Source organism: Urocitellus parryii, chromosome 7 (assembly GCF_045843805.1).
Source record: "Urocitellus parryii isolate mUroPar1 chromosome 7, mUroPar1.hap1, whole genome shotgun sequence".
Taxonomy (NCBI): Eukaryota; Metazoa; Chordata; class Mammalia; order Rodentia; family Sciuridae; genus Urocitellus; species Urocitellus parryii.
Genome location: NC_135537.1, coordinates 141,333,161 through 141,360,528, shown reverse-complemented (window position 1 = coordinate 141,360,528; position 27,368 = coordinate 141,333,161). Strand labels below are relative to the sequence as shown.

At 50.3% G+C, this 27,368-nt stretch overlaps 3 protein-coding genes across 4 annotated transcripts in view; 2 read left to right on the top strand and 1 right to left on the bottom strand.

The window, feature by feature from the left end:
- Nek8 (NIMA related kinase 8) overlaps nt 1-11,193 on the top strand; it is a 12,000-nt gene extending 807 nt beyond the window's left edge. Inside the window, exons 2-15 of the mRNA XM_026388944.2 lie at nt 2,584-2,789; nt 3,020-3,252; nt 3,674-3,805; nt 4,305-4,513; nt 4,663-4,742; nt 4,823-5,004; nt 5,093-5,243; nt 5,607-5,683; nt 6,246-6,363; nt 9,034-9,184; nt 9,411-9,574; nt 9,661-9,819; nt 9,994-10,152; nt 10,524-11,193. Coding sequence (XP_026244729.2) covers nt 2,584-2,789; nt 3,020-3,252; nt 3,674-3,805; nt 4,305-4,513; nt 4,663-4,742; nt 4,823-5,004; nt 5,093-5,243; nt 5,607-5,683; nt 6,246-6,363; nt 9,034-9,184; nt 9,411-9,574; nt 9,661-9,819; nt 9,994-10,152; nt 10,524-10,552 — 2,050 coding nt within the window. The 3' untranslated portion in view covers nt 10,553-11,193. The remainder of the gene's footprint in view (nt 1-2,583; nt 2,790-3,019; nt 3,253-3,673; nt 3,806-4,304; nt 4,514-4,662; nt 4,743-4,822; nt 5,005-5,092; nt 5,244-5,606; nt 5,684-6,245; nt 6,364-9,033; nt 9,185-9,410; nt 9,575-9,660; nt 9,820-9,993; nt 10,153-10,523) is intronic.
- Nucleotides 11,194-11,820: 627 nt separating this feature from the next.
- On the top strand, nt 11,821-18,957 carry Traf4 (TNF receptor associated factor 4). The gene is made up of 7 exons (XM_026388937.2): nt 11,821-12,048; nt 14,997-15,048; nt 15,649-15,753; nt 15,824-15,985; nt 16,074-16,235; nt 16,320-16,475; nt 16,702-18,957. Exons 1-7 carry the CDS (start codon nt 11,906-11,908, stop codon nt 17,332-17,334), a joined length of 1,413 nt encoding a protein of 470 aa, XP_026244722.2. The 5' UTR covers nt 11,821-11,905; the 3' UTR covers nt 17,335-18,957.
- Nucleotides 18,958-20,292: 1,335 nt separating this feature from the next.
- The window catches only part of Fam222b (family with sequence similarity 222 member B), a 79,948-nt gene continuing 72,872 nt past the window's right edge, over nt 20,293-27,368 (bottom strand). For both annotated transcript variants that reach the window (XM_026388934.2, XM_026388935.2), the window contains exon 3: nt 20,293-24,142. In XM_026388934.2, the coding sequence (XP_026244719.2) occupies nt 22,536-24,142 (1,607 nt within the window). In that variant the 3' untranslated portion in view covers nt 20,293-22,535. The remainder of the gene's footprint in view (nt 24,143-27,368) is intronic.

Below are 27,368 nucleotides of genomic sequence, written 5' to 3'. Positions count from 1 at the left end.
AAATAAAACCGAAGGCTGGAGATTTAGCTCAGTGTTAGAGTCCTTGCTCAAGGCCTTGGGTTTGATCCCCTGTACTCAATAAAAAAGAAAAAGGAAAACTGTTCAACAGTAAGTGATCCTCCTGCCTCAGCCTTTAGAGTAGCTGGGATTACAGACTGAAGAAAGCCTTCCTTTGTTGTTTGTTTGGTGGGGGTGGGGGGAGTATTGCTGGGGATTGGTCCTAGGGCTTCTTGCTTTTTCATGTGGCAAACACTCTTCCACCACTCAGCTGTATCCCCAGGCTCTGTGTTGGGTGTTTTTTTTTTTTTCTTCTCCAGTACAGGGTACTGCAGATTGAACCCAGGGGCACTCTACTGCTGCTGAGCAACACCCCCCAGCCCTTTTATTTTTTTTTTATTTTAAATTGCCTAGGCTGACCTGGAACTTTCAGTCCTCCTGAGACTGGGATATGCCACCACACCTGGCTTTTTTTTTTTTAATGAATTTAGGTGTGGGCCTATAGTTAGGCCTCATTAGTCATTGAATGGTATGCAACTTTATTTTGCAGTGGTAAGGATTGAATTCAGGGTCTTGCACATACTATACAAGCACTCCACCACTGAATTTTACTCTCAGCCCCAACATGTCTGATTTTAATAAGTCGGAAATGGTGGTGTCATTTACCCAGATGGAAGAAACAGAAGGAAAGGTTTTGGGACAAGAATCAAGAATTTTGTTTTGTATTTGTTAAAATTTATGATGTTTGTGAGATATGCAGATAGAGTTGGATATATCAGTCTGGGACTCATAGGAGAGGGAGATAAAAATTTAAGACTTAAGTGATAAGATTACAGTCTATTCATTTACCAGATACCTACAGAACTCCTACTGTGTGCAAAATACTGGGCTATATTCTAGAACAAGTTCTTGTTGTACAACAAGAAAAATGTAGTTCCTGAATTTATGGACACTGACAGAGAGTTGAAGTCAAATACTAATATGGTTGGGCATGGTGACTCATGCCTATAATCCCAGGAATTGGGGAGGTTGAGGCAGGAGGATCCGAAGTTCAAGACCAGCCTGGGCAACTTAGGGAGACCTGGCTCAAAGTGAAAAAAAAATTAAAAGGGATGGGGTTATAGCTCAGTGATAGAGCATTCCTAGTAGAATACCCCAATACCCACCCCCCACACACACACATAAAATTAATGAAATACTAATGTGAATGACTTCCACCCAGTAGTACTTTTTTAAACATTTTTTTTAGTTGTAGATGAACACACAGTATATTTATATTTATTTTTATGTGGTGCTGAGGATCAAACCCAGTGCCTCACACATGAGAGGCAAGTGCTTTACCCCTGAGCCACAGCCCCGCCCCTGCCTTATTTTTTTTAATGTAGTGCTGGGGATTGAACCCAGGGCCTAGCGCATGCAAGGAAGCACTCTTCAAATTGAGCCATAACCCCAGCCCCCATTAAGCACTTTCTGTGGGCCAAGCACTGTGCTAAATTCCTTACATACATTTACTCATTTGATCCTCTTTCAACAACTCTATTTTCCAGATGGTGATGTCATATAATGTATCTAACACCAGTTAATTAGGAAGAGCCAGGATTTAAACCCAGGCAGTTAACTCCAGAACTCAATCTCATTGTGCCAAGGGTAAAATGAGGCCCTGCATAGAGTTTGTTACCAGTTCTTCCTGTTCCTATGTTCAGTGGGGTTTTTGTTTATTGGGTTTTTTTTTTTTTTTTTTTGTGGGAGGCATTGAATCCAGGGTGCTTAAGCAGTGAGCCACATCCCCAGCCCTTTTTATTTTTTAAGTCTTGCTTCACTAAGTTGGTTAGGGCTTCACTAAATTGCTGAGGCTGGCTTTTAACTTGTGATCCTCCTGTCTCAGCCTCCCAAACTGCTGGGATTGCAGGCATGGGCCACCACACCCAGCAGCCCAGGGGTGTTTTACCTCTAAGCTACCTTCCCAGCCCTTTTTTTTTTTTTTTTTTTTTTTTTTTTTGCTGGGTGGGGGGAGCACTAGGGATTGAACTCAGGGGCACTCAACCACTGAGCCACATCCCCAGCCCTATTTTGTATTTTATTTAGAGACAGGGTCTCACTGAGTTGCTTAGTGCCTTACTTTGGCTGAGGCTGGCTTTGAACTCATTATCCTCCTGCCTCAGCCTCCTGAGCTGCTGGGATTACCGGTATGCACCACCATGCCCAACTCCCTTTTTGTTTTTTGAGACAGGATATTGCTAAATTGCTAAGGCTGATCTCGAACTTGGAATCTTCTTGCCTCAGCCTACCAAATTGATGAGATTACAGATGTGTGCCACCACAATCAGGGATGGGGATATAGCTCAGTGATAGAGCATTCCTAGTAGCATACCCTAATACCCCCCCCACACACATAAAACTAATGAAATACTAATATGAATGACTTCCACCCATTAAGTACTTAAACAGTATCTTTATATTTATTTTTATTTTTATGTGGTGCTGAGGATCAAACCCAGTCACTGAGGAACATCCAGTCACTAGCTCTGCTCTGTCTGATATATGGCTGGAAGTTCAGCTAGTACCCGCCCTCTACTTTGTCTCCAGGATTGTGCACTTGTGCCTCCGTAAAGCTGACCAGAAGCTAGTGATCATCAAGCAAATCCCAGTGGAGCAGATGACCAAGGAAGAGCGGCAAGCAGCCCAGAATGAGTGTCAGGTGCTCAAGCTGCTAAATCACCCCAATGTCATTGAGTACTATGAGAACTTCCTAGAGGACAAGGCCCTCATGATTGCCATGGAATATGCACCAGGTAAGTCAGCTCCTTGCACTGGCCTGGCTGCAGGGGTTCTTTACCTCCAGGATCAGGCGGCTTCTCCCCTTAGAATGGATTTGGCTGAGGGTCAGAGGTATAGAGTTCTGGCCCCAATTTTGTGACCCTGGCAGATTTCTTGTCCTCTCTGGTTCTAGTGACCTATTCAGTAAAAGGGATTGTCCTAGGTATGGAAAAGACTGGATCTTGATTCGTTTCTTGGGCTGCAGGTGGTACCCTAGCTGAGTTCATCCAAAAGCGCTGCAATTCCCTGCTGGAGGAAGAGACCATCCTGCACTTTTTTGTGCAGATTCTGCTTGCCCTGCATCACGTGCATACCCATCTCATCCTGCATCGGGACCTCAAGACCCAGAACATCCTTCTTGACAAACATCGCATGGTTGTCAAGATTGGCGACTTTGGCATCTCCAAGATCCTTAGCAGCAAGAGCAAGGCCTACACGGTACCTGGACTTGGAAGGAGCCTTGAGGGTGCTAGAGGTCTTGAGGGCCAAGGCCTATTCTACATCCCTGCCTCCTCCTTTTCCCCTCCAAAAACCTTGGCTCAGCCAGGTGTGGTTGCACATGCTAGTAATCCCAGTGACTGAGGAGGCTGAGGCAAGAAGATGGAAAATTTGAGGCCAGCCTCAGCAATTTAGCAAGATCCTGTCACAAAATGGAAAATAAAAAGGACTAGGGATGTAGCTCTCAAGTAAAGCACCTCTGGGCTCTATAGACCTTAGCTCCTTGGCCCCTGGCTGTAGAGTCTTGCAGGAGGAAACCCCTTGGCCTGCTTCAGGGAGAATCTGTCTCTCACTGGGCCCATGACCAGAGCTTCTGTTTTTCCTCCCCCTCCAGGCTGTAACTGAGATTTCTCTCCTGCAGGTGGTAGGTACTCCATGCTATATTTCCCCTGAGCTGTGTGAGGGCAAGCCCTACAATCAGAAGAGCGACATCTGGGCCCTGGGCTGTGTCCTCTATGAGCTGGCCAGCCTCAAGAGGGCCTTTGAGGCTGCAGTGAGTATAAGCACCTCTGAGGGAACTGGGAAATCCCTCCTTCACCGCAGCCCTCAGCTCCAACCACTTCTCTTTTTTTGTGTGTGTGAGAATCCCATCTGTGTCTGCCTCATCCAGACTGGTGGATTACCCAGGGCAGAGCTGTGGTTCTTGCTCAGACTATGAATTTCTGAGGGTAGGGCTCGTTTCCTCCCTTTAGAGAGCTCCTGATGGCATGGTTATGTCTCTTTCATGAGATTAGGACACTACCAAGAGCAAGCCCATGAGTTTTGTCAACATGGAGTTTCACAGGAACAGCTCCTGAGAAATTTGGAGCAGCTCCCTTATGGATTCCTGAAAGCAGGGTTTGGCTCCCCTATCATCCTGGGAGTCCCCTAATGAGAATGAAGTCGTCTGAAGGCAGGGTTGTTCTTTCACCATCAGACCAGGGGCTGAGGGACAAGGGTGCTCAAAAGCCCAATTCAACACTCAGGCCATCCCTAATTTGGCACCTTCACAGAACCTGCCAGCGCTAGTGTTAAAGATCATGAGTGGCACCTTTGCGCCCATCTCTGACCGGTACAGCCCTGAGCTACGCCAGCTTGTCCTGAGTCTGCTCAGCCTGGAGCCTGCACATCGGCCACCACTGAGCCACATCATGGCACAGCCCCTCTGCATCCGAGCCCTACTTAACCTGCACACCGATGTGGGCAGCATCCGCATGAGGAGGCCTGTGCTGTGGGGAAAAAAGGGATAGATCTTGGGTGGCAGAGGTTGGGAGCACCCTGTGGGGCACAGGAGACCTCAAGCAAGGCTTCTATGCCTGTGTGTAGGATTGTCAGGGAGGTTCTGTGTCTGAGGTCCTATCTGTCCTGCAGAGCAGAGAAATCCCTGGCCCCAGGAACACCCATGGCCCCGGGCAGCACAGGGAGCAGAACCACTAGTACCCGCTGCAGGGGTAAGTTGAAGTGGGTACTTGGGCCCATGGTTCCCCACTTTGCCTGCCAGTTTAACTGACCCAGTGTCCTGTACTGGCAGGTATCCCCCGGGGACCTGTGAGGCCGGCCATCCCACCACCACTATCATCTGTGTACACATGGGGTGGTGGGCTCAGCACCCCACTGAAGCTGCCGATGCTTAACACAGAGGTGGTTCAGGTGGCCACTGGGCGCACGCAGAAGGCCGGGATCACACGTTCTGGGCGCCTAATCCTGTGGGAGGCAAGCAGTTTGGCTGGGGGCCTGGACTAGGTAGAGGGTGGGAGGACCCTGAGGAGGATGAGAGGTGTTCAGCGCGCCCCCCCCACAGGCCCCACCTGTAGGTGCCCTTGGAAATGCCCTCCTCCCAGGGGCAGTGGAGCAGCCTCAGCCCCAGTTCATCTCCCGTTTCCTGGAAGGCCAGTCAGGTGTGACTATCAAGCATGTGGCCTGCGGGGACCTCTTCACAGCCTGTTTGACTGGTAAGCCTCTCCGGGGGGACTACCCCATGGGAATTTAGGAGAAGACCACAAAGAGCAACTTCCCTCATTGCTCAATTAATGCTTCCATCTCTTAGTTGTTAAGTTATTGTTTCTACTTGCTGTTGAGATTTATTTATACCATCTCCTTTACTCTACAAAACAGGCATGGAATCATCCCCATTTGATAGATGGGGAAACTAAAGTTCAGAGAGGCTGTCACTTGTCCAAAGTCACACACTGCACAAGGTGGTGGTGAAGGCCTGTAACCCCAGCTTCATCTTGCTCCTCCAATCCACGAGTGACCTAGTGACTTAGAGAACAGTCTAACTCCTGTCCCTCCTCTTTCCTTACTGACCTCTCCAGACCGAGGCATCATCATGACCTTTGGCAGTGGCAGCAATGGGTGCTTAGGCCATGGCAGCCTCACTGATATCAGCCAGGTAGGTGTCACATGTACTCTAGAGAGGGGAAGTGAGAGGATGGCAGGGAATCCACGGATGAATGTTGATATCAGGCTGGGGGCAGGGAAGTCCCCAGGTGCATAAAGTCTCTGTGTAGCTCCTAAGCTGCACCTGCTCTGGGCTGCTTTAGGGGAAGTACAGAAAGACCAAACTTCCCAGGCACGGTGGTGCAGGCCTGTAATCCCAGTGGCTCAGGAGGCTGAAAGCGGGAGGATTGCAGGTTTGAAGCCAGCCTCAGCAACTCAGCAAGGCTATATGCAACCTAGTGAAAACCTTTCTCAAAATAAAAAATAAAAAGGGCTGGGGATGTGGCTCAGTGGTTAAGTGCTCTTGGGTTTAATTCCTGGTAGGGAAAAAAAAAAAAAAAAAAAAAGACCAGGCTTCCCCAGTGTCTCATGTGGCATTGAGCCTTATATGACAGGAGTTAAGACAGCACTTAGAATCTGCAGCCTCTTTCTCTGCACAGTGGGTGCTGTAGCAGAGTGTATGTGTGTGTTTAGTATCAGATCCCAGTCTCCCCTTGCTTTCTCCCCTTCTCTAGCCCACCATAGTGGAGGCCCTGCTTGGCTATGAGATGGTACAAGTGGCCTGTGGTGCCTCCCATGTGCTGGCCCTGTCCACTGAGCGAGAACTGTTTGCCTGGGGTCGTGGAGATGGTGGTAAGCTCCCTACTCTGGCTTTAGCCTCTTGGTTCTGTCTCTTTAGCCATGATTTGTTCCCCTTTGTACCCACCTTCCACCCCATGGTCCATTCTCTCAATTTTTTTTTCCCAGTGGTACTGAGGATTGAACATAGTGGTGTTATATCACTGAACTATGTCCTAGACCTTTTTATTTTTATTTATTTATTTTTTAGTACCTTTATTTTATTTATTTTTATGTGGTGCTGAGGATCAAAACCAGTGTCTCACACATGTTAGGCAAGTATTCTACTATTGAGCTACAACCAACAGCCCTTTTTATTTTTTTTTATTTTTTAATTTTTTTGTGGTGCTGGGAATTGAACCCAGGGCCTTGTGCATGCAAGGCAATCACTCTACCAACTGAGCTATATCCCCAGCCCCACCTTTTTATTTTTTCAGACAGGGTTCTTCTAAGTTTCTTAGGGCCTCACTAAGTTGCTGAGGCTGGCTTTGATCTTGTGATCCTCCTTTCTCAGCCTCCTGAACCACTGGGATTATAGGTATGTGTCATTGCGTTAGGATGTTGCCCAGCTTTTCTATTCTATTAATTAATTCAACAAATTTTTATTTCATGCCCATTACATGCTCACCCTGTGCTGGGTACTGAGACAAGATGAATAAGATGTGGCTTCCCATGCTGGGCATGGTGGCACACGCCTGTAGTTCCAGCTGCTCGGGAGGCCGAGACAGGAGGATCTCGAGTTCAAAGCCAGCCTCTCAGCAACTAGTGAGACCCTGATTCAAAATAAAAAAAAAAAAAAAGGTTGGTCGTTTTGGCTCAGTGGTAGAGTGCTTTCCTAGCAAGTGCGAGGCACTGGGTTCAATCCTCAGCACCACATAAAAATAAATAAATAAAGGTATTGTGATTGTGTCCATCTACAATGAAAAAAGTATTTAAAAATAAAAAAATTCCTGGGTAAGGTGGCACATGCCTATAATCCTAGTGACTTGGGAGGCTGAGACAGGAGGAATTCTAGTTCAAAGCCAGCTTCAGCAATGGCGAGGCATTAAGCAACTTAGTGAGACCCTGCCTCTAAATAAAATACAAAAATAGGGGGGCTGGGGATGTGGCTCAAGCGCTGGCGCACTCGCCTGGCATGCATGCAGCCCGGATTCAATCCTCAGTACCACATACAAACAAAGATGTTGTGTCTGCAGAAAACTAAAAAAAATAAATATTAAAGTTCTTTTAAAAAAATAAAATACAAAAATAGGGCTGGGGATGTGGCTCAGTGGCCAAGTGCTCCTGAATTCAATTCCTGGTATCCCCCAAAAATAATAAAATAAAAATTTAAAAAATAAATAAAAAGGGCTGGGGTTGTAGCTCAGTAGTACAGCCCTTGCCTGGCATGTGTGAGACACTGGGTTTGATTCTTAGCACTGCATATAAGTAAATAAAATAAAGGTCCATTGAGAACTAAAAATATGTAAATATTTTAAAGTAGGGGGACGGTGCTGGGAATGTGGCCCAGTGGTTAAGTACCCCTGGGTTCAATCCCTAGTACCAAAAAAAAGAAAAAAAAAAAAGATGGGGCTTCTTTCTTGTGCTTACAACATAATAATGGAGAGACTCGGGGCTGGGGATGTGGCTCAAGTGGTAGCGCGCTCGTCTGGCATGCATGCGGTCCGGGTTCGATCCTCAGCACCACATACAAAGAAAGATGTTGTGTCTGCTGAAAACTAAAAAATAAATATTAAAAATTCTCTTTCTCTCTCATCTCTGTCTCTCTCTAAAAAAATAATAACAATGGAGAGATTCCACTTATTCAACAGTATTTATTTTTTTGCAGGGCTGGGGATCAAACACATTCTAAGAACATGTTCTACCATTGAACTACTTATAGCCCATGCAGCTATATTTACTGAGGCTCTTTCTATGCCAAGCGTCAGGCTTGGCACTTAGACTAGGGATGACATAGATGGGTCCTGTTCTCCTGGAGGATTCAGTCTGTTTTTTAAATTTTTACTTATTGGGATTGAGGATCAAACCTAGGGATGTTACCTCTGAGCTACATCCCATTCCTTTTTAAATATTTTTTTAGTTGTAGATGGACACAATATCTTTATTTTCATTTATTTATTTTTATGTGGTGCTGAGGATCAAGCCCAGGGCCTCATACATGCGAGGCAAGCACTCTACCACTGAGCTCAACCCCAGCCCATCCCCATTACTTTTTGCTTTTTATGTTGAGACAGGATCTCACTAAGTTGCTCAGGCTGTCCTCAGACTTGAGATCCTTCTACCTTAGCCTCTCCAGTTGCTAGGATTACAAGTATGCACCCTTGTGCTGTGTGGTGCTGGGGATTGAAATCAGGGCCCTGTGCATGTGAGGTAAGCACTCTACCAACTGAGCTATATCCCTAGCCCAGAGTACTCAGTCTTATGAGTACTCTAGCATGCTAGAGGATAGACAGTGTCAGGGCTACATCCAAGGTTCAGAGGTATGGGAATTCAAAGAACAGCAATGTCACCTGGAAAGGGCAGAGGTGGCATCTGAAGATTTTGACCAACAGAGGGGCCTAGGAAAGCCATTTCAGGCTGAGAATAGCCTCTACTCATTTTGTTCCCTCCTCAGTAGGCCTCTCCTCATTCTGGCATCACCAATCCTAGAGCTCAAACTAACCCCATCCTGGTTTCTTCTTTTAGGCAGACTGGGACTAGGCACCAGGGAGTCCCATAGCTGTCCTCAGCAGGTGCTGGTTCCCTTAGGACAGGAAGCCCAGCGGGTTGTATGTGGCATCGACTCTTCCATGATCCTCACCGTGCCTGGCAGAGCCCTGGCCTGTGGGAGCAATAGGTGAATAGATGCATCAGGATGATTACCATGTTCCTTTGCCTTCCTTGGCTGCCTCATTGCTCTCTCCCACCAAGGGAACTGAAGGGGGTTGAGGGTGCTGCCTGGTTCACCTCAGGATGAGATCTGTCTTCTGATGGGATAGATCTTACCAGCCCTAGCCTAGAGAGGTGGGGGGAGGCAGTGTATACAAACTGTCAGTTGCATTGGTTTGTGGCTTTGCCTTTAGGTTCAATAAGCTGGGCCTAGACCATCACTCCCTTGGAGAGGAGTCTGTACCCCACCAGCAAGTAGAGGAAGCCCTGACCTTTACTCCATTAGGCTCTGCACCCCTGGATCGGGAGCCCCTGTTGAGTGTTGACCTAGGTACTGCTCATTCAGCTGCTGTGACTGGTGAGTAGTACTTGAGGGGGGACTCACCTGGCCTCCTTGGGACCTCTGTTAAGGTGTCCCTTTCCTTCCTCTTTCCTTTTCCACAGCCTCAGGTGACTGCTACACTTTTGGCAGCAATCAGCATGGGCAGTTGGGTACTAATGCCCGCCGGGGCAGCCGGGCACCATGTCGAGTCCAGGGCCTTGAGGGCATCAAGATGGTGACAGTGGCCTGTGGAGATGCCTTCACAGTAGCCATTGGTGCAGGTGAGGGTAGGCATGATGGGGCAGACTGAGGTATAGATAGTGGGGAGTTATCATGCTCAGGACCACTGAGCATGATAACTCCCCACATACTGTTGGAATCAGTATGGTTGTATAGTACTTGCTTAGGCTGTACACTTTCCCTTCCCCTTCCCACCTTGGGATTCTCTCTGGCAGAGGGTGAAGTTTACTCTTGGGGCAAAGGAGCCAGAGGACGACTAGGAAGGAAGGATGAAGATGCTGGGCTCCCTCGGCCAGTGCAGCTGGATGAGACACACCCTTACACAGTGACATCTGTGTCCTGTTGCCATGGAAACACTCTCCTGGCTATTCGACGTGAGTTATCTTTTCCCACCTTATACACATAAGTGTTAACCCAACTGTCCTCTCCCCACAAACCTATCCCCTGCAGTTATACCACAAGCCCCCAGGATAAATGAAAGCAGAAGCTTCCAGGTAAAACTCTGAGCTTTCTGCTTGGGTGGGCAAGGACTGGGTTTTTGAGCCTCATTGAAAGGGCTCCCTCCACTGCTCCCCAGAGCTCACATGCATTCTTTCTCCTCCTACACCCTGGGTCAAGTTGATGTTGAACATCCATTGCTGGCCCTGGACATTCCAAGGCCCAATAGGAGTGGAGGTGGATGCAATGCTAGCTGGAGGCACTGCCCTCGGGGAAGCTGCAGGGATTTCTCTTTAATACTCTCCAGCAGTCACAGATGAGCCAGTCCCCCCTTGAGGCACCGGGACACCTCTGGACCACCCTGATATTGCTTCTCTTCTGAGTATTCTGAAAAGTTTAGGTGCCTAAGGCATGACTTCCCACCAGCCTTCTGGATTGTGATATCATCAGGATGGAAGTGACAGTGAAGGCCTGCTCTGCTTTTGAACCTAGATAGGGAAACCTCAGCCACCTCTATTCCCCAGCATCTCCTTTCCCTCTTTCCTTATTCACTATTCATAGTGGTCCAGCCTCACTGGAGTTGGCAGCCAGACCTAGTCTTTGGAAGCAGGGTGATCTCCAAAGCCATCCCTAAAAAAGCCATCCCTATGGCTCTACTCAGTTCCTGCCCTCTCCCTCCGCTCAGAAATACGTCCTTGGTGACCCCTGTGAGACTAACTCCAAGCTTGAGTAGGGCAAGCTGGAACCTGCCTGGACTGGCCATTGGGCCTGCCTAGTCCCTGCATGGCCTGAAACAGGAGTGTCTGAGGGAAGCCTCCTGCCTGCCCCAACCCCTCCTGCACAAACTCTGAGAGCCTTCCTTTAGGGGAGTGCAAGAGTCATGAAGACAATCAGGGCAGAAAGTTGCCCAACACCCCCTGCCTGTCCCCGAACCCGGGTTGGGGGAAAAGGTAGTTGGCTCAACTAGACAGGTCTCCCAGAAGACTGGAAGTAGCTCTAATAAAAATTATCAACTGCCTGCCTGGAGCATGGTCTCTTCAGGGGTGGATGATGATGGCCAGAAACCTCAGTACTGGGTTGGGCCCAACTACTTGCCATTGCATGGCCAAAGCTGAGGCCCAGGGAGGAATTTGGGAGCCGCCAGGGGCTGAGGCTGAGGTTCCTCTGGCCCAGCGCCCAGCCCGTCCTCCTCATCCCAGCTCCTCTGATCTGGTTGCCAGGCTTCAGCTGCCTAGTACCTGGGGCCCCGGGTCCCTGGGTGGTGCGTGGCCCTGGAAGCCCAGCTGTGGCCTCCGGAGAAGCAAACTTTTGTAGCACAGCCCCACTCCCCCAGGGCCCTGCGCTTCAACCCAGCGCCAGGGAGAAAGAAAGCTTGGTGCTAAGGGAAAGAAGCCCCTGTTTCCGGGAGTGGACGAGCCCGGCTCACGTACGTGGCCCGGGAGTCAGTCTACTCGCAACTAACCCCAGAACTAAGGCTTAAGGTGTGGGCGGGGCGCCCGGCGGGCCAGGCACTAGGACCGCGCGGGCGCGGCTCCGCCCCCTCTTCCGGCGGGCGGCCTTGCGGGCCGGGCTTTGGCCGGGGCTGCCAGTCGGCGCCGCCCGGAGCCGCGAGCGCGGCCGGAGCGAGGCGCGGGCTGTGGGGCCGCCGCGTGCCCGGCCCCGCTTGCCCGTGCCCGCCGCTCTCCCGCCATGCCCGGCTTCGACTACAAGTTCCTGGAGAAGCCCAAGCGGCGGCTGCTGTGCCCGCTGTGCGGGAAACCCATGCGCGAGCCCGTGCAGGTTTCTACCTGTGGCCACCGCTTCTGCGACACCTGCCTGCAGGAGTTCCTCAGGTGCGGCTCGGGGGCATCCAGGGATCGCCGGTGGCGGAGAGGGAGGGAACTACTTGGGGAGGGGCCCAGTCTCAAAGCACGCCGGGCCTTTGTCTACGCCGCGGGCCCGTGACCTCAGGGGCACCCACCGTGACGTCACAGGGCGGCGATGTTGTCAGACCCCAGGGGAAGACCCCACGCACTTATTCGTAGGGTCCCTGATCCCAATTGCCAGGCGCCAGTGGGAAGAACTCCGAGCCTCCCAGCCATGCGGACAAGGGAAAGACGCTTTTCCTGACCTATGACCGGCCCTTCCCCCTCACCTGAGGGGAGCGGCCTTATCCTTGAACTTTACGTCTTTCAAGGAGGAGAAGGACAAAAACCCTCTCTCCCCCACTGCACTTTAAGCCTTTGGAGAGTCCGTCGCTCTAATTTCTGTAATCCTTCGGGCGCTCAGATACCGGTCGCTATTGTTCTCCCATTTCACAGATGATGAAACCAGAGATTCAAAGAAAGGCCGCGACTTGCCCGGGGTCACACAATCGAGGGCTTGATTGTGATTCGGGCATGGGCTCTCTGTGGTCACACAATAGAGGGAGCATTGTGATGCTACAACCCTTCCCTGAAGCGGGTGCCCTTTGGGTGTCTCTTCTCTTGGAGAGGGGCGGTCTTGAGTACAGCGGGTGGGCAACTGCACTGTTAAGGCAGGGGTCGACCCCTGAACGCCCCTGCCCACTCAGGACCTAGATCACTCCTTGTTTCTTGGGCATCCATCAAGTTTCTGGGTGCCCTGCGCGGTCTGGAATCCAACCTGCCCACTCTGGAAACTGATCAGGCTAGGGTGTGGGGAGAGGAAGTGAGAGAGCTTGGGGACTCCTGGCTAGGTCTTGCCGTCGGAGCTCGGGGATCAGCCACGGTTCAGGAGGCTGTTTGCTGTGCGGAGGGGCCCAGACCTGGAGAACATATCTGGGGCTCCGGCTGCAGTTATCCCACCCTCGGCTCTCCGCAGCCCCTAGCTGGCGGAAATCTCCACAGGCCCTTTGTTTTTTGTTCCCCGCAAGCCGCTCAGCCCCTGCCCTCACACACGCTCGTGCACAAGCTGCTGTCCTGCCCCCTCCTCCCCTTCCCCCTCCTTCCTCCCTGTGGTGTACACACTTAACTCCCCTACAGACACACACGGGGCCCATTGTCTCGGCAGCCCTTCCCCAGCCCTTTGGTTTCCAGATGAGGCCAGCTGAGCCAGCCCCCTCCAGCTGACCCACCCTTAACTGATTCAAGCCTGGGGAAGGAGAGGGGGGTGGGGACTGTCAGACCCGCTTCCCTCCCTCCCCATCTACTTCTCTGGCCCCACTCCGTTGCTTCTGCCCCTCCCCCTCCCGGAAATCCCCTCTTCCTCTCCCACAGCCCCCTCCCCCCATCCTGTCTTCTCCCCTGGGCCTGGGCCTCCACTGCACAGCCTGGAGCAGGCTCTGTCCCTGCTTCCCCCCTTCCCTCAGCGCTAGGAGCTCTGCTGCCCTCGCTTCTGGAGGGAAAAGGTGGTTGGGCAGGCTCTGCCCCTGGTCGACACTCCTACTGTACAAGCTAGGTTGTCCATAGCCCTAGCCAAACCTTTGTCCCGGCTGGGCCCCAAGCTATAGGGTAAGCTTCTTCCTGAAGCCTAGAAACTTGTGTTACATCGTCTGCCCTGTGTCCCATCCGCGCCCCCCCCCCCAGCCGGTTCCAAAACCACTAAGTCAGCACATTCCTGAATCAGCCAAGTGGACCCCTCCCCCTTTGTCCACCCCTCTTTCTTTCCCCATTCCTGCCAGGGCCATTACTCAGGTTTGCCAGTAAGCCTGGGCACATATTGTTCTTGGCATTGGTGGAATGGCCAGTGGTAGTGAAGGCAGGGAGGAGATGGGTGCTAGAAATCATTCTGGGCACCTGGGGCATGGGTTGCCCAGGCCCGGAAAGTGCTTTTAAGACAGGATGTTGTGAGGCCTCTGCTTCCGCCTTGATGCCTGCCTGCCTCCCACCCACCTGACTCAGACCTGCCAGGAATGCCATGCCTAGGGGCCTTCAGTCCTACCAGACATGTGTGACTGGTCCTGGCTGGGGTCAGCAAGGGCATGCTGCAGGAGGAAGTGTGCCACCAGAGTCCTTGAATACTAATAGCCAGGTAGGGATTGGTGGAGAAGGGGACAACTGAAAGGAGGGTGGGTCAGAAGCCTAGACAGCTGTGACCCAAGTCTTGGCTGTGTTTGCCTGGACATTTTGGCCTCCTCTGTGCCTTATGGTACAGTAGAGCCTGTCTGGGCTGCTGAAACGGATATAGACATATCCAGGTGCTACTTCATCTGTGAGCCTCCGTTCTTTCACCTGTAAATGAGAACATTTCAACTCTCCTCAAGCAGGTGGTGAGGACTGGGTGGGAATGTAAACACAGTGCCAGGGATCTTGTCTTTCCTCCCTTTTCTTTTAGGAGACACACCCTCAAAGAGGAGGGGAAGGATGGCATAAGTGGCCCCAAGCTGACCTTTGCCTTGGTTCTTGGCCTGGTACCTTCATGGGGGCTGGGTAGCCCTGGCACTTAATCTCAGCCCATCCCTGTTCACCCTCCCCATCAGCTTCAGCCCAGCCAATGAAAATGACCCAGGGGGGAGGAGGTAGCTGGGCAGTTTGTTTTTTCCCAGTCCAGCTGCCATCCAGGGAGGAGGTGCCAGCTGCCACCTGTTGGCCAAGTGCTGTCTGAGGCAGCTCTCTCTGCCTTCACTGGACCCTGAACCCCTTTTCCCAGGATTAGGGCTAGGGTCTTCTGAGGCGCTGGAGAAGTGGGTCCCCTCAGGCCTCTGCTTGCCTCATTGTCTCAGCTGTGGCTGGTTGGGAACCGGTCTGGTAAGGCATGGAGGCTCCTCTGGTTTGGGGGGTGGGGCTCAAGGATCTCCCTTCCCATAATAAAGAGCCTTGACACTGCCCTCTCTCCTTTTCAGTGAAGGAGTCTTCAAATGCCCTGAGGACCAACTTCCCCTGGACTATGCCAAGGTGAGCCTGCAAAGCTAGTCTAGTCGGAAGCCCAGATTCAGGCTGTTGCCCTTGGTGGAGGCTGGAACTTACTGGCAGCCAGTGGGCTCAGGGCCAGTGTCAACCCAGAATCTTGGGATCGCGTGCCCCCACAAAGGTATCCTGTTTTCTCCCACCAGGCCAGTTTGCAAACGGAGGCCTGTGTTTGCCCTGGAGGGCAGGCACAATGCCCAGCCTATGGGGGTGCACAGAGCTGCTCTGTGCACTTAAGAAGTGTTCTTTCCCTTTCCGGTGACAAGTTAGACCTGTGGCTGAGGGCCAAGACCCCTGTATCAGGGGGAAGGAAGCAGAAGGTGGGGGGTGCTACAGCCTGGGACTGAGCAGGCTGATTGGCTGTCTCTCCAAAGGGTGCCAAAGGCATGTTATGGACCCTGGGATCCAACAGCAAAGCAGACACCACCTGCCGTGTCTTTTATCTTTGGGCACAAAGCAGCAAATAGCCCAAGAGAGGCTGTTACTGGCTCTAAGTGGAGCCAAGAAACTGGGGGTGGGGAGTGGGATGAGACTTGGGGTTTATAACAGATTCTGACCCTGGCCATTTCTCCCCATTCTCGCTTCCAGATCTACCCAGACCCAGAGCTGGAGGTCCAGGTGCTAGGCCTGCCCATCCGCTGCATCCACAGTGAGGAGGGTTGCCGCTGGAGTGGGCCACTTCGTCATTTACAGGTGAGGTTCTATTGGTGGGGGTGGAACTACCCCATCCTCGGCAGATGCTGACTGCAGTTCTTCCCACCAGGGACACCTGAATACCTGCAGCTTCAATGTAGTTCCCTGCCCCAATCGCTGTCCTGCCAAGCTGAGTCGCCGTGATCTGCCTGCACACTTGCAACACGACTGCCCAAAGCGGCGCCTCAAGTGTGAGTTCTGTGGCTGTGACTTCAGTGGGGAAGCCTATGAGGTGAGTGGGTCCTGGCTGAGGGTGAAGGGAGGATGGGCAGCAGATGGCCCAGGCATCCCTTAACTCAACCCCTCCATCATCACTACAGAGCCATGAGGGTATGTGCCCCCAAGAGAGTGTGTACTGTGAGAACAAGTGTGGTGCCCGCATGATGCGGCGACTACTGGCCCAGCATGCCACTTCTGAGTGCCCCAAGCGCACCCAGCCTTGTACCTATTGCACAAAGGAATTTGTCTTTGACACCATCCAGGTAAGGCCTTTCCTGAGCTGTGGGTTGTGGGGTAGAAGATATAGGGGTCAGTCTATTGACTGCTATCTATCTCTGTGGTCCCAGAGTCACCAGTACCAGTGCCCAAGGGTGCCTGTGCCCTGCCCTAATCAGTGTGGCGTGGGCACTGTGGCTCGGGAGGATCTGCCAAATCATCTGAAGGACAGCTGTAGCACTGCCTTGGTGCTATGCCCGTTCAAAGACTCCGGTTGCAAGCACAGGGTGAGATGCCCCTTCTTCCTGTCAACCCCTTTAGCCCATGAAGTCCTAGATGAAGGCTAGGTTTCCTGGCAGTTTAGTTCTTTGAGGTCCTTCCCCCTGCTGATCAGCTGCAGGTTCTTCCTAGCACCCTGTCTTCCTCATGCAGAGTTGGGCGCCTGCTACCCCTGCGCCTTCCCCTTTTGGTAACAGTCCTCCTTTCCCTCATTGCCTGGGGCTTTGCCAACAGTGCCCTAAGCTGGCAATGGCGCGGCACGTGGAGGAGAGTGTGAAGCCACATCTGGCTATGATGTGTGCCCTGGTGAGCCGGCAGCGGCAGGAGCTGCAGGAGCTGCGTCGAGAGCTGGAGGAACTATCAGTAGGCAGTGATGGCGTGCTCATCTGGAAGATTGGCAGCTATGGACGGCGGCTACAAGAGGCCAAGGCCAAGCCCAACCTCGAGTGCTTCAGCCCAGCCTTCTATACACATAAGTATGGTTACAAGCTACAGGTGTCTGCATTCCTCAATGGCAATGGCAGTGGTGAGGGCACACATCTCTCTCTGTACATTCGTGTGCTACCAGGCGCCTTTGACAATCTCCTTGAGTGGCCCTTTGCCCGTCGTGTCACTTTCTCCCTGCTGGATCAGAGCGACCCAGGGCTTGCTAAGCCACAGCATGTCACTGAGACTTTCCACCCTGACCCAAACTGGAAAAACTTCCAAAAGCCAGGCACTTGGCGAGGCTCCTTGGATGAGAGTTCTCTGGGTTTTGGATACCCCAAGTTCATCTCCCACCAGGATATCCGAAAGCGAAACTATGTGCGAGATGATGCAGTCTTCATCCGTGCCTCTGTTGAACTGCCCCGGAAGATCCTCAGCTGAGTGCAGAGCTGGCAGGCTCAAGGGGAGAAGGGGGCATGGATGGGACATGATTTATCAGGCACTGGTTGAACCTGGAGAGAGGGGGCAGGACCTCCTTTCAGCTTCTTATGCTGCCTGGGTTGTTACCCTGTTTTCCCCCTACCACTACCACCCTCAGGTGCCTCCAATTGGTGCTTCAGCCCTGGCCCCTGCGGGGAGCAGGTCTCTGGGTTATCAAGGGCTGGAAACAAGTGATCCCAGGGCCTGTCTCCCCTCCTGGGCAGGGCAGGTATGCCTTGGTGCCAACCACATTCTACCTGGACTGAGGTACCTGCTCAGGTGCTATGTCCCAAGAGCCATAGGGGGAGGGATTGGGAAAAGGAGGGGTAGTTTAAAAAAAAAAATCTGTCTTGAGATTTGATTTTTCTTTCCCCAGCTGTGTCCCTTCTGGTTATTTATTTCCTTAGCACCAGGAAGGCACAACAGGGGAGCCCTGATTTTTAATAAATCCTGAATTGTATTTATTAACTTGGTTCCAGCCTGTCTCCTCCGAGTTAGTTAAGTCCCTGGGAGGTTGGGGCTAACTATGCAAAGGACCACTGAGAGAAGTGCTGCCACTATGACCCCAAGATCAGCTGCCCTGCTGAGTCGCCCTCTGGTGGGCACCAGGGGGAACCACAGCAGACTTTAGAAAAGACCTGTTGCTGCCTCCTGGTGGTTAAATGGGAAAGGTGCAGGATAAGGCTGGAATCCCCAGTTCTTTACTCACCAAAAATCAAATGCTATGTCATAAGCCCCAGCCCCAGGCCTCTGGTACTGGGGACTGAACCCAGGGGCACTCTGTTAATGAGCTACATGCCAACCCTTTTTTATTCAGAGGGGTCTCAGTTGCTGAGGCTGGCCTTGAACTGTGATCCTCTGCCTCCTGAGTTGTATCATCAAGCCTGTCTCCTGATGACAACTTTCATTCATTTAGTACTTTCTGGTTACAGACACTGCCAAGAACTTGATGCAAAATATTTCTTTCCGTATAGCAGTCAAGTTAAATTAACTTTTACATCATAGTAAAAGGATCTGTCTTAAGTGGGTCTTATTGAAGTTAATGAGACAATACATGTTCCTGACATTTATTCTAAGTGCTTAACAAATGTTAACCTAACCAGCCTATACCTGGGGACTGAATAGAGGTGTCTTCAAGATGTACAAGGCAAGCTAGGTTTGTGGCTCAGTGGTAGAGCGCGTGTGTGAGACACTGGGTTTGATCCTCGGCAACATAAAGAAAACAAAGTTCTACAACTAAAAGAAAAAAGATATAAGGCACTTGAACCTTTTTGTCCATCCTTCATATAGGCCTCAGTGGCCACCTGCAGTCACCCATACTTTACCAGCTAGGAACATTAGTGAATTATCAGTACTCTTTCAGCTGGTCTAGGACAGGGCTGAATTTCTTTTTTTCCCCTGGTGCTGGGTATCCTTGTGCATGCTACCCATATGCTCTACTGAGCTACAACTCCAGCCCCAAGATTCTTTTAAAACTCCAAGAAATACAGCTCCAATTCTGGCAATACACTTGGGCTTGCATTTGGCAAGTTTCTTAGCTACATGGGAATTAATTCTGCTCAATTCTAGATTTTGTTGAAATGATTAAATGAACTAATCAAAACCTGCCTTAGTGGTCTTGTTTAGCCTTGGGAAGAAGCCCAAATTGTGGAAACTGTTACCTAGTAAGGGAAAGTTAAGGAATTATTTTTGTCAAAGGGTAATGTGAAAAAGCCATTTATCAGCTGACAGGGAAGGACTAAGCCAGAGCCTGGGAGCTCTTTCCTAACCATCTTTTCAAAGAAGTTGGGGCCCTAGCTGAGGAGACAAACCAGCATAGTACAGTGATACCTGGGAAATGGTAGAGAAAACTATCAGAGGAAATGCCTCTACCAGGCAACAGGTGAAACTGCCCTTCCAGCATCTCAAAGAAACTAGAAAGCCTGAATCAAAGGTGGGTGTTCTCTGCTGCCAGGACGCTGCTATTGCACGATTCCAGGAGAGGCACATTGATATTAACTGCCTCTAGAACTGTACACAAATCATGCAGTTGACTCCTCCAATCAGCTTGGTAGGGCTGGCTCGCTCTCCAGTGCCATTTACTATTACTTTGTGAAACTTGGGCCAGGTTCTGCATCAGTGTGTGCCTAACTCCCAAGTTGTCTCACCTGCCACTGCTTAGCTCCACATGACTTGGTGGACTGCCAAGACTTCTGAGGAGGATTTCTTACGGTAACATGAAGAGTAAAGGGGGCAATGCATCCTTTTTGTACTGGAGACTGAACTCAGGACCTAGGTAAGCACTCTTATCACTAAGCTACATTAATTGTTAAGGCTAGCATTTGCACCACTGCCTGTAATCCACAGTGGTGTTTACCCTCTTGCACATAAATGAGGTAAAGTTCTCTAGTAGTCAACATGAGGAAATTTAACTCACCAAAGGAGCTTTCATGTTGCAGACTACAGCACCTATTACCTCCACCTCTGTCAGAGGCCCTCAGAAATCGCAAAGCTGAAGCAGGGAGGAGAGAGGCCTAAAATTTTTTGGTTCTCTTATGGGCAAACCAGATCTCCATTTTTAACAACTCATGGTCTTTATAGTGAAAATGGCAGAATCCTTTGGGCTGCTAGCGAGAAGCAGCAAACCATACTTATCACCTCCCAAATTTGACAGGCCCTAGGAGCCCAGCTTGGATGGAGGGCTGCCATCTCTCTCAACCCCCTGGGGGAGTCGCCACGGCATGTGGCCTGGACTAAAATGGGGACGGTTTGAGTGGAATTATTACAGGACCCCACTACCACCAGCACAAGTAGGGAGACAAGTTAGAAAATGACATAAGAAAACATCACCTCAAACATTCACCACAGTAAACGAATAGAACAAGGTCAAAAGGTGAGTTTTTTCTTTTTACTGGTTTATAATAATCTTAAAAACCCCATCACACCCATAAACCACCACAGGTGAGGTGAGAGATGGAGAATGAATGCTACAGTATGTGGATAGAGTGGGGAATCCAGGTATTCCCTAGGGGTGGCATGGGATGTGTGGATAGGAGGCAGGGAGTGTGGGTAGGAGGCCCTGGCTTGGACCCTTATTGCTGGTTGGGGGTTGGCTGGCAGAGGAGCAGGGGACTCAGGTTGAACTAGGAAACATCTCACACCAAAGGCGAGGGTAGTTCGTTGGGGGTGGGGGATCACAGTACATTTTCCATGCAGACTAGGGGTGGGAGTGAGAGCTTCAGAGACTTGCACCCCTACACAGGAAGAAATGGGTTTGAGGTTGTTTGACTTAAAGCCCCCAAATTGGTGTCTGGTCCGGTTTCCTAAAATGGCAGCTCACCTTTTGGGGAGAGAGATGGGGAAGGGGGTTACAGCAAGAATATCTGATTTGGAAATCAAGGAAGAGATAAGGGTAAACAGTAGTGCTCATTAAACTTGACTCAGAACAGCAGGACTGGAAGGGGGCCCTGGGTGAGACAGTGGCCAACACCTGGGGAGAAGGCATCCACCAGAAGCTGCAGGGGCTCCTGAGGGCTCAGGGATAAGGGGGGTACCAGTGTACACAGACAGTAGGAAAACAACTGGGAACAATAAATTAGGACTTCATGTTGCTATCATTTGGCATAACACAATCAGGCAGTTTTTTCCTTTTTTTTTTTTTTTTTTCTTTTTAAATATAAGGCAACTTGCCAACACATAATTTAAAAACTGGTCTTCAGTCACATTGCTTCAGATCACTAGAGAATTTCTGGCTAAGGAACAGTGGATAGTAAACAGAACCCAAAATCTTAAATATCAGCTTACATTCCCCAGAGACAGGAGAAAAGGTAAGGGCTTATTTGGTTAAAGAAAAAAAAAAAAAAAGCCCATTGTGCATCTTTAACAGAAGATGGGTGCATAATTTACAACAAAACAAAAATCTAAGTTTAAAGTTACATAAAAGTGTTAAGTTTCTAGCCAACTAATTGTCACTTGGGAATGAGATGTGTTGAGCATGGAGTAGGTGGGGGATGCTCTGAGAATGGACTGTGGTAGGAGGGGCTGTTTCCAATATAAGCCCATCTCCACTAGTTAAAACCATGCTCATTTGGTTGAGGAAGAATTCAAAGAGCTTAAGGCTTTGTGTTTGTTTTTTCTTTTCTCTCCTTTCTTCATTAAACTGAGGGGCTGCAAAGGAGGTGATTAGGAGGGTGAATGTACCTGTGGGGCCACTCATACACAATGCTACTCAAACCCACACTACATTCATACAGAAACATGACATTTAAAACTTACAGTGTAGAACAATATTCTTAGCCAGTGTAGAGAGAACCAAATGCTTTTTTTTTTCTTTTTGTTTTTGGTGTTTTTAATTTCAAACTCCAATGTGATCATCCCTTACCTACCTAATTCCTTGAGTAAGGTAGTTTTTGTTCTGCTTTTCTGGAGGGCAAAGGGGAGAGGGAAGAGGGATAAGGACACAGTTAAGTTAGGAGAGAGGCAACAGTGAGAAGGGGTATGCTAGATGGCCACTGAATTTCTCCAGGTCTGGAAGCAAAGTCAGGAAACAAGATGCCAATACAAAGACATTTTTCTCCATGTAGCAAAGACTAAGGCCAAATACCTGCAAGATGGCCTTGAGTCCAGTGTGGCAAAGGCAAACACAAGTGCAGTGGCTATAGAAAGCAATATAAAAGCAAACCAAAAAATTTAGTAAGGAGTGGGGAGGAGATGAAGAATAGGTCAGTTTTGATTTGAGATCTTTGGGTGAATAAGGATTGAGCGTCCAGAGCACTTGCAAAGTCTGGCTTATTAGTTCTAAAGGGAGAGGCCTAGCTTAGGGCCTAAGGCCCCTTCCCTTAGTCACACTTCAGTCCTAAGGAAAACAGGTAGAGGTTCAGGAAAAGATGGAAGGAGGTTGGGGGGAAATGGCCAAGGTGAAGACAGACTAATAGGCAGGCAGTGGAGATGATAAAATCCTGGCTTCAGGGATACATTGTTAACATGAAAACAAAAGTTGCTGAAAGGGAGGACAAGAGAACCCCTTCTTCCCCTAATTGGATTCCATCAAGTTCCCTCCCTTAAATGTCTTAGAATGATCACATTGGAGCAGTGAAACTTTGAAACTATCCAGTTACTTAAAGTAAGACTAAACCTAGAAGGGTGATGTATGAAGTGTTGCTTAAGGAGGGCACCATGGCTCCCTATCTATACCCCGGGTGCTGAATATGAAGACTTCGACTATCAGTGGGATCAGGGGCTCGGCTGCCAGGGGCTCGGTGGGCCTTGCTCAGCATGGCCAGGCTCTGTTCTCGGAAGCAGGCCTGTTGGAAATCCCCACTCAGGTAATCCACCGTTTGCATCAAGCTGTTCTGGCTTGCCACTGGACCGCCCCCAGTCCCTGCTCGGTAGTGGGCCCCAGGAGCTGCCGCACAGTCGAGGGGTGCACCTGTGGGCTGCCCACCGTGGAACGGCATGGCAAGGTCCTGAGACCCCGAGCTGTCGCTATTGGGAGTGGGCAGAATGTTGTTCCATAAGGGTTGGAAGTAGTGACCATTGGGGTAGGCCAATGGGGCTGCCAGGCCGTTGACTGGTGGGGATGGGGTCGGCTTCTCCAGGGGTGGCTTCAGGTGGAACGACTGTGCCAGGCAGAGTTCCTGCGGGTAGGCAGGGGCCTTACCCACAAAGCCAGGCCCTGCCAACTCACGTCCTGCTGCATGCTTGCCTGTCAGGCCAGGGGCTGGTGTCCCACCAGCCTCGCTGCACATCTGTTGTAGGTGGGCCAGCTGGTGCTGGTTCCAGGCAACTGGCTTGAGGTCGCTAGAGTAGCCAGTGGGGGCTCGAGAGATGCCTGTGGGCAAGTTGACAGGACCTGTGGCAGGCAATGCGGCTGGAACCGCATGGGTGTGCTCCATGGGATTGACCACACATGAAGGCATTGGTGTGGGGACGCTGTGGGTTGATACCCGAGTGCTTGCATTGATGAGCAGACTGCGACTAATGGGGCTGGGGTTGGCGATCTGGCCCTCACACACTGAGGTAGTGCTGATGCCTGCCCTCGTCTGGCAAAACTGGTTGATCTGGTGCACGATGCTGCTCAGGTCCGGGGGCTGGCTGTGCTGCAGGGTGGCCGCCATTGAAAGGGGGATAGTTGAGGTAGACACGGTCACATTCGGGGGGGCATCTGAGTCTGGCATCTTCCGGCCTCCATGCAGCAAGGGATTGGGGGGGTGCTGGAGACCCTGGTGAGCCAGGGCCTGAGGGTGGACCAAGCCCTGGGTTTGGGCCATGGGCTGAGTATGGCCCAGGCCCTGAGGCTGCTGGAGGCTCTGAGGGTGAGACAGCGCCTGTGGTGGCGGGATACCCTGAGGGTGCTGCAGCGTCTGGGGAGGGGCATGGGCCAGGGTCTGTGCATGCTGCAGGGCCTGCTGGCGGGCCAGAGCCTGGGCCTGGGGATGGGCTAAAGTGCTTGGTGCCACAGTAGCATAGGGTGCCACTGGGGGGTTCATGATGGCCTCGGGGAGTAACCGGGCTCGGGTGCCGTCAAAGTCCTTGAGTATGCTTTTGGCTGGCACTTTGACAATGGCAAGCAGGCCTGCCTTGGTGGCAGCCTGAGTCGGGTAGGGGCTGTAGCGCTGGGCTGATGTGTCGAGGCCGTTCACAGTACGACGAACGTGTTTCCGCTGGGGAACCTTCACACTGTTGGGGAAGATTTTTATAGTCAGTGGGTTGTTTGCGACCTTCTTAGCATACGCATCCAATTCGGCTGGGGTGGGATAGTGAGCAGTTCTCATTTTCTGTGTAGTGTCCCCTAGAGAGAAAGAGAGGGGAAGGAGAGCAAAGAGGGAGGGAGCTCATCAGTGCCAAGCCAACTAGCCCTTCTAGACTCCCCTGTTGAGATCCTAGGAAAGGGGTGGGGATTAGGTTGTCATCTGCAGCTTTCACTGCAGATTTAGCCTCAGCCCTCACAATCATAGGCACTGCTGACATTTAGTATAGTACAGTGGGCCAGGCAGACCTTGTGTTAAGCGATAAGTTATCTCAATGATCTTCATGACTGTTGGAGAAGGTACTATCATGTCCCCATTTTATAAATGAAAGACTGCAAAGCAGCTTTCTAAGATTCTCATGGTAGAGAACCAGAACCTAACCAATTCTCACATAGCTAACCAAGAGTTCTTCCCCTACATGGAACTTTTAAGTTCCTACCAGCCCAAGCTGATATGGGGGTTGAAGGTTCTAAGCAGAGTAGCATGTCAGGAACACTCAAGTCCCTTCCTATAACACTCTGGTAAAAAGGGTACCCACAGTGGCTACTGTTTAGCCTGCAGTGGCCAGTGAGGCATCAAACTTTCCCTTGTGCCTTCCTTGGCAGCTGGGGTGCCATGGGTAGACATGTCCATCTGGCACAGCTGACAGGATGCTTCTTTTTCAGGAGCAGAGGAAGAAGCTGTCAGCGTCTCTTCCTCATTCATGTCACAAGTTCACTTTTGTTTAAGTTTATTCTGTGCCTTACTGGGTGAAGATCAAAAGGCTTTATTTATTTCCCTGTGTGGAGGGTGATAATAAATGACAGGGCAGCAGGGAGGGAACTGAGCATCTTTAAGTCCTGGGAGCCAAAAATAGTTCCTTTTTGGTCCACAGCAACTGTCACTTTCCAAAAAGAAAGAGGAAAACCTGCCTTCCCTTGGAGACTGCGGAAATACCCACTCAATGTGCCTCATTAATGTTAACAGTCTCTTTGTTCCCATCTCCCAGGGCCTCCCATCAGGAGGTTCCAGCGGATGTAGGGCTTCCAAAAAGGAAAAGGTTCCCCGAACAATAGCTCTTTAAGGATGCCTGGCTCCTGCAAGGGGTCTCTGCTCAGTGCTCACTCTCTCAAAGGAGGGACTCCCCTGAGTATACACAAAAGGTGCTTAATAAATGCTTGCTGAATGAGAAAGTACACACACTGACTGCCCAAAGGAGAAGGAAAGTGCTTGGCTGTGGGCCTGGGCTCAGATAGTCGACTTCCTCCCTGTTTCCTCCCTTGCAGAAGACAGACAGGACAGATCAAGGACTCATCTGCTGAATGCCCAGCTTGTGGCCTCAGCTGGCCTTGGCCCAAAGTAGACCCCATTCAAGTCACTGGGCACCAACTGGAACAAGAGCAAACTAGTGAATGTCTTAAATGGAAAAGGGCACAGCTGCCTATGTTTGGTGACATTGCTGGTTAGCTGGCAACAACTGCTTAGAAACTGCTGCTCTCTGAAGCAGGAAAAGAAAGCTCAAGTTTAGGAGGGACGGGGAAATTTGGTCTCACGCTCAAAAAAAAAAAAAAAAGACAGTTGTAAGTGAAAAGAGAGCATACAGAGAGGAAAAAGGTCTGTTCCTTCAAATACTTAATAGATGTCTCCTATATATTTAAGGACCTGCTGTAAGGACTTGCTAAGGATAGGATAGATGCTCATGCATAAATGAAATAAATGTTGTGAATATCTGCTTTGGAAATGGTCATTAAAAAGATAAATATGCCAGGCGTGGTGGCGCACGCTTTTAATCCTAGTGACTTGGGAGGCTGAGGCAGGAGGATTGCAAGTTTAAATCCAGCCTCAGCAACTTAGCGAGGCCATAAGCAACTCAGTGAGACCCTGTCTCTAATAAAATATAAAAAAGGGCTGGAGATGTGGCTTGGTGATTAAGTGCCCCCGAGTTCAATCTCTGGTACCACTCCTCCCAAAAAAAAAAAAGATAAACGTGAGGTGATGCTTGGTGGCACACGCCTGTAATACCAGCAGCTCAGGAGGCTAAGGCAGGCTGATTAACAGGCTGATCACAAGTTCCTGGCCAGCATCAGCAACTTCGTGAGACCCTATTTTATAAGTAAAAAATAAAAACGGTTTAGCACATCTGGCTTCAGTCTACAGTACAAAACAACAACTAATGGTGACAACTGAGGGCAAGAAGAAGGGGAAGGTAGGGAGGCCCAGAAATCTCCTATCCACAAGGCAGCACTATCTGATCAGAGTATAAAGCCCTAAAATCAGGGTTTCAGTTCTATCATTTCTTTTACGCCACTGACCCTAAATGGGCTTCAGTCACCATCCAGAGTGGCTATTTTCTGTCCCTTCTTAGTCTCCTGGACAAGAATATAATTTAAAAAAAAAAAAAAGGTAGTAGTGGTAGTAGTAGTAGTCTGGGATCACTAAGAGCTAAACTTGGGGCAGCAGAATTCTAGCACAGGGGCTGGGGATGTGGCTGGGGCTGTGGCTAAAGCGGTAGCGCACTCGCCTGGCATGCGTGCGGCCCGGGTTCGATCCTCAGCACCACATACAAACAAAGCTGTTGTGTCTGCCGAAAACTAAAAAATAAATATTAAAATTCTCTCTCTCTCTCTTAAAAAAAAAAAAAAGAATTCTAGCACAAGTTGCCCCGATTAGCCACTGTACATAAGAGTCTGACTGGTCAGAATCATGAGATAATCCTAGCACTGTGCCTTACCCGAAGCAGACACAATTAGTATAGGTACTGCATGACTGAACAAGTGGGGCTCAGCTGAGGAATGGAAGGCAGAAGCTGCTGGGTATTAGTTCAGACATGAAATACAGGTCTGCCTTCGGGTCCTCAATACCACTTCCGCGTAGGTGGGCTTTTCTCCTTGAAATCCAATTAGGGGGCAGAGGTACAATAAGTAGCTTCTTGAATAAGAGTTCCTTTCTTCCAACTCTCAGGTTGGTTTTCTCTGTGAGAGGAAAGAGGTCAGGTTGGCCTCATTCAGGAATATGGAAAGGATAATTAATGATACTGATTAGTTCTCTTTCTCCTATCTTCACTGATGCTGGCAGTGGTAACAAGGACAGTCAAATGAAGCAATCAGAAATAAAGAAAAATAAGGGTGGGAAAGGTGTGCACGAGGTACATACAGAATCCTTCCCCTCACCCTCAGTAGGGTGGAATGATTGAACCCAGGGGTGCTCTACCAACTGAGCTGCAACCCCAGTCCTTTCATTTTTGAGATAGTGCCTCAGTAAGTTGCCCAGGTTGGCCTTAGACTTGGA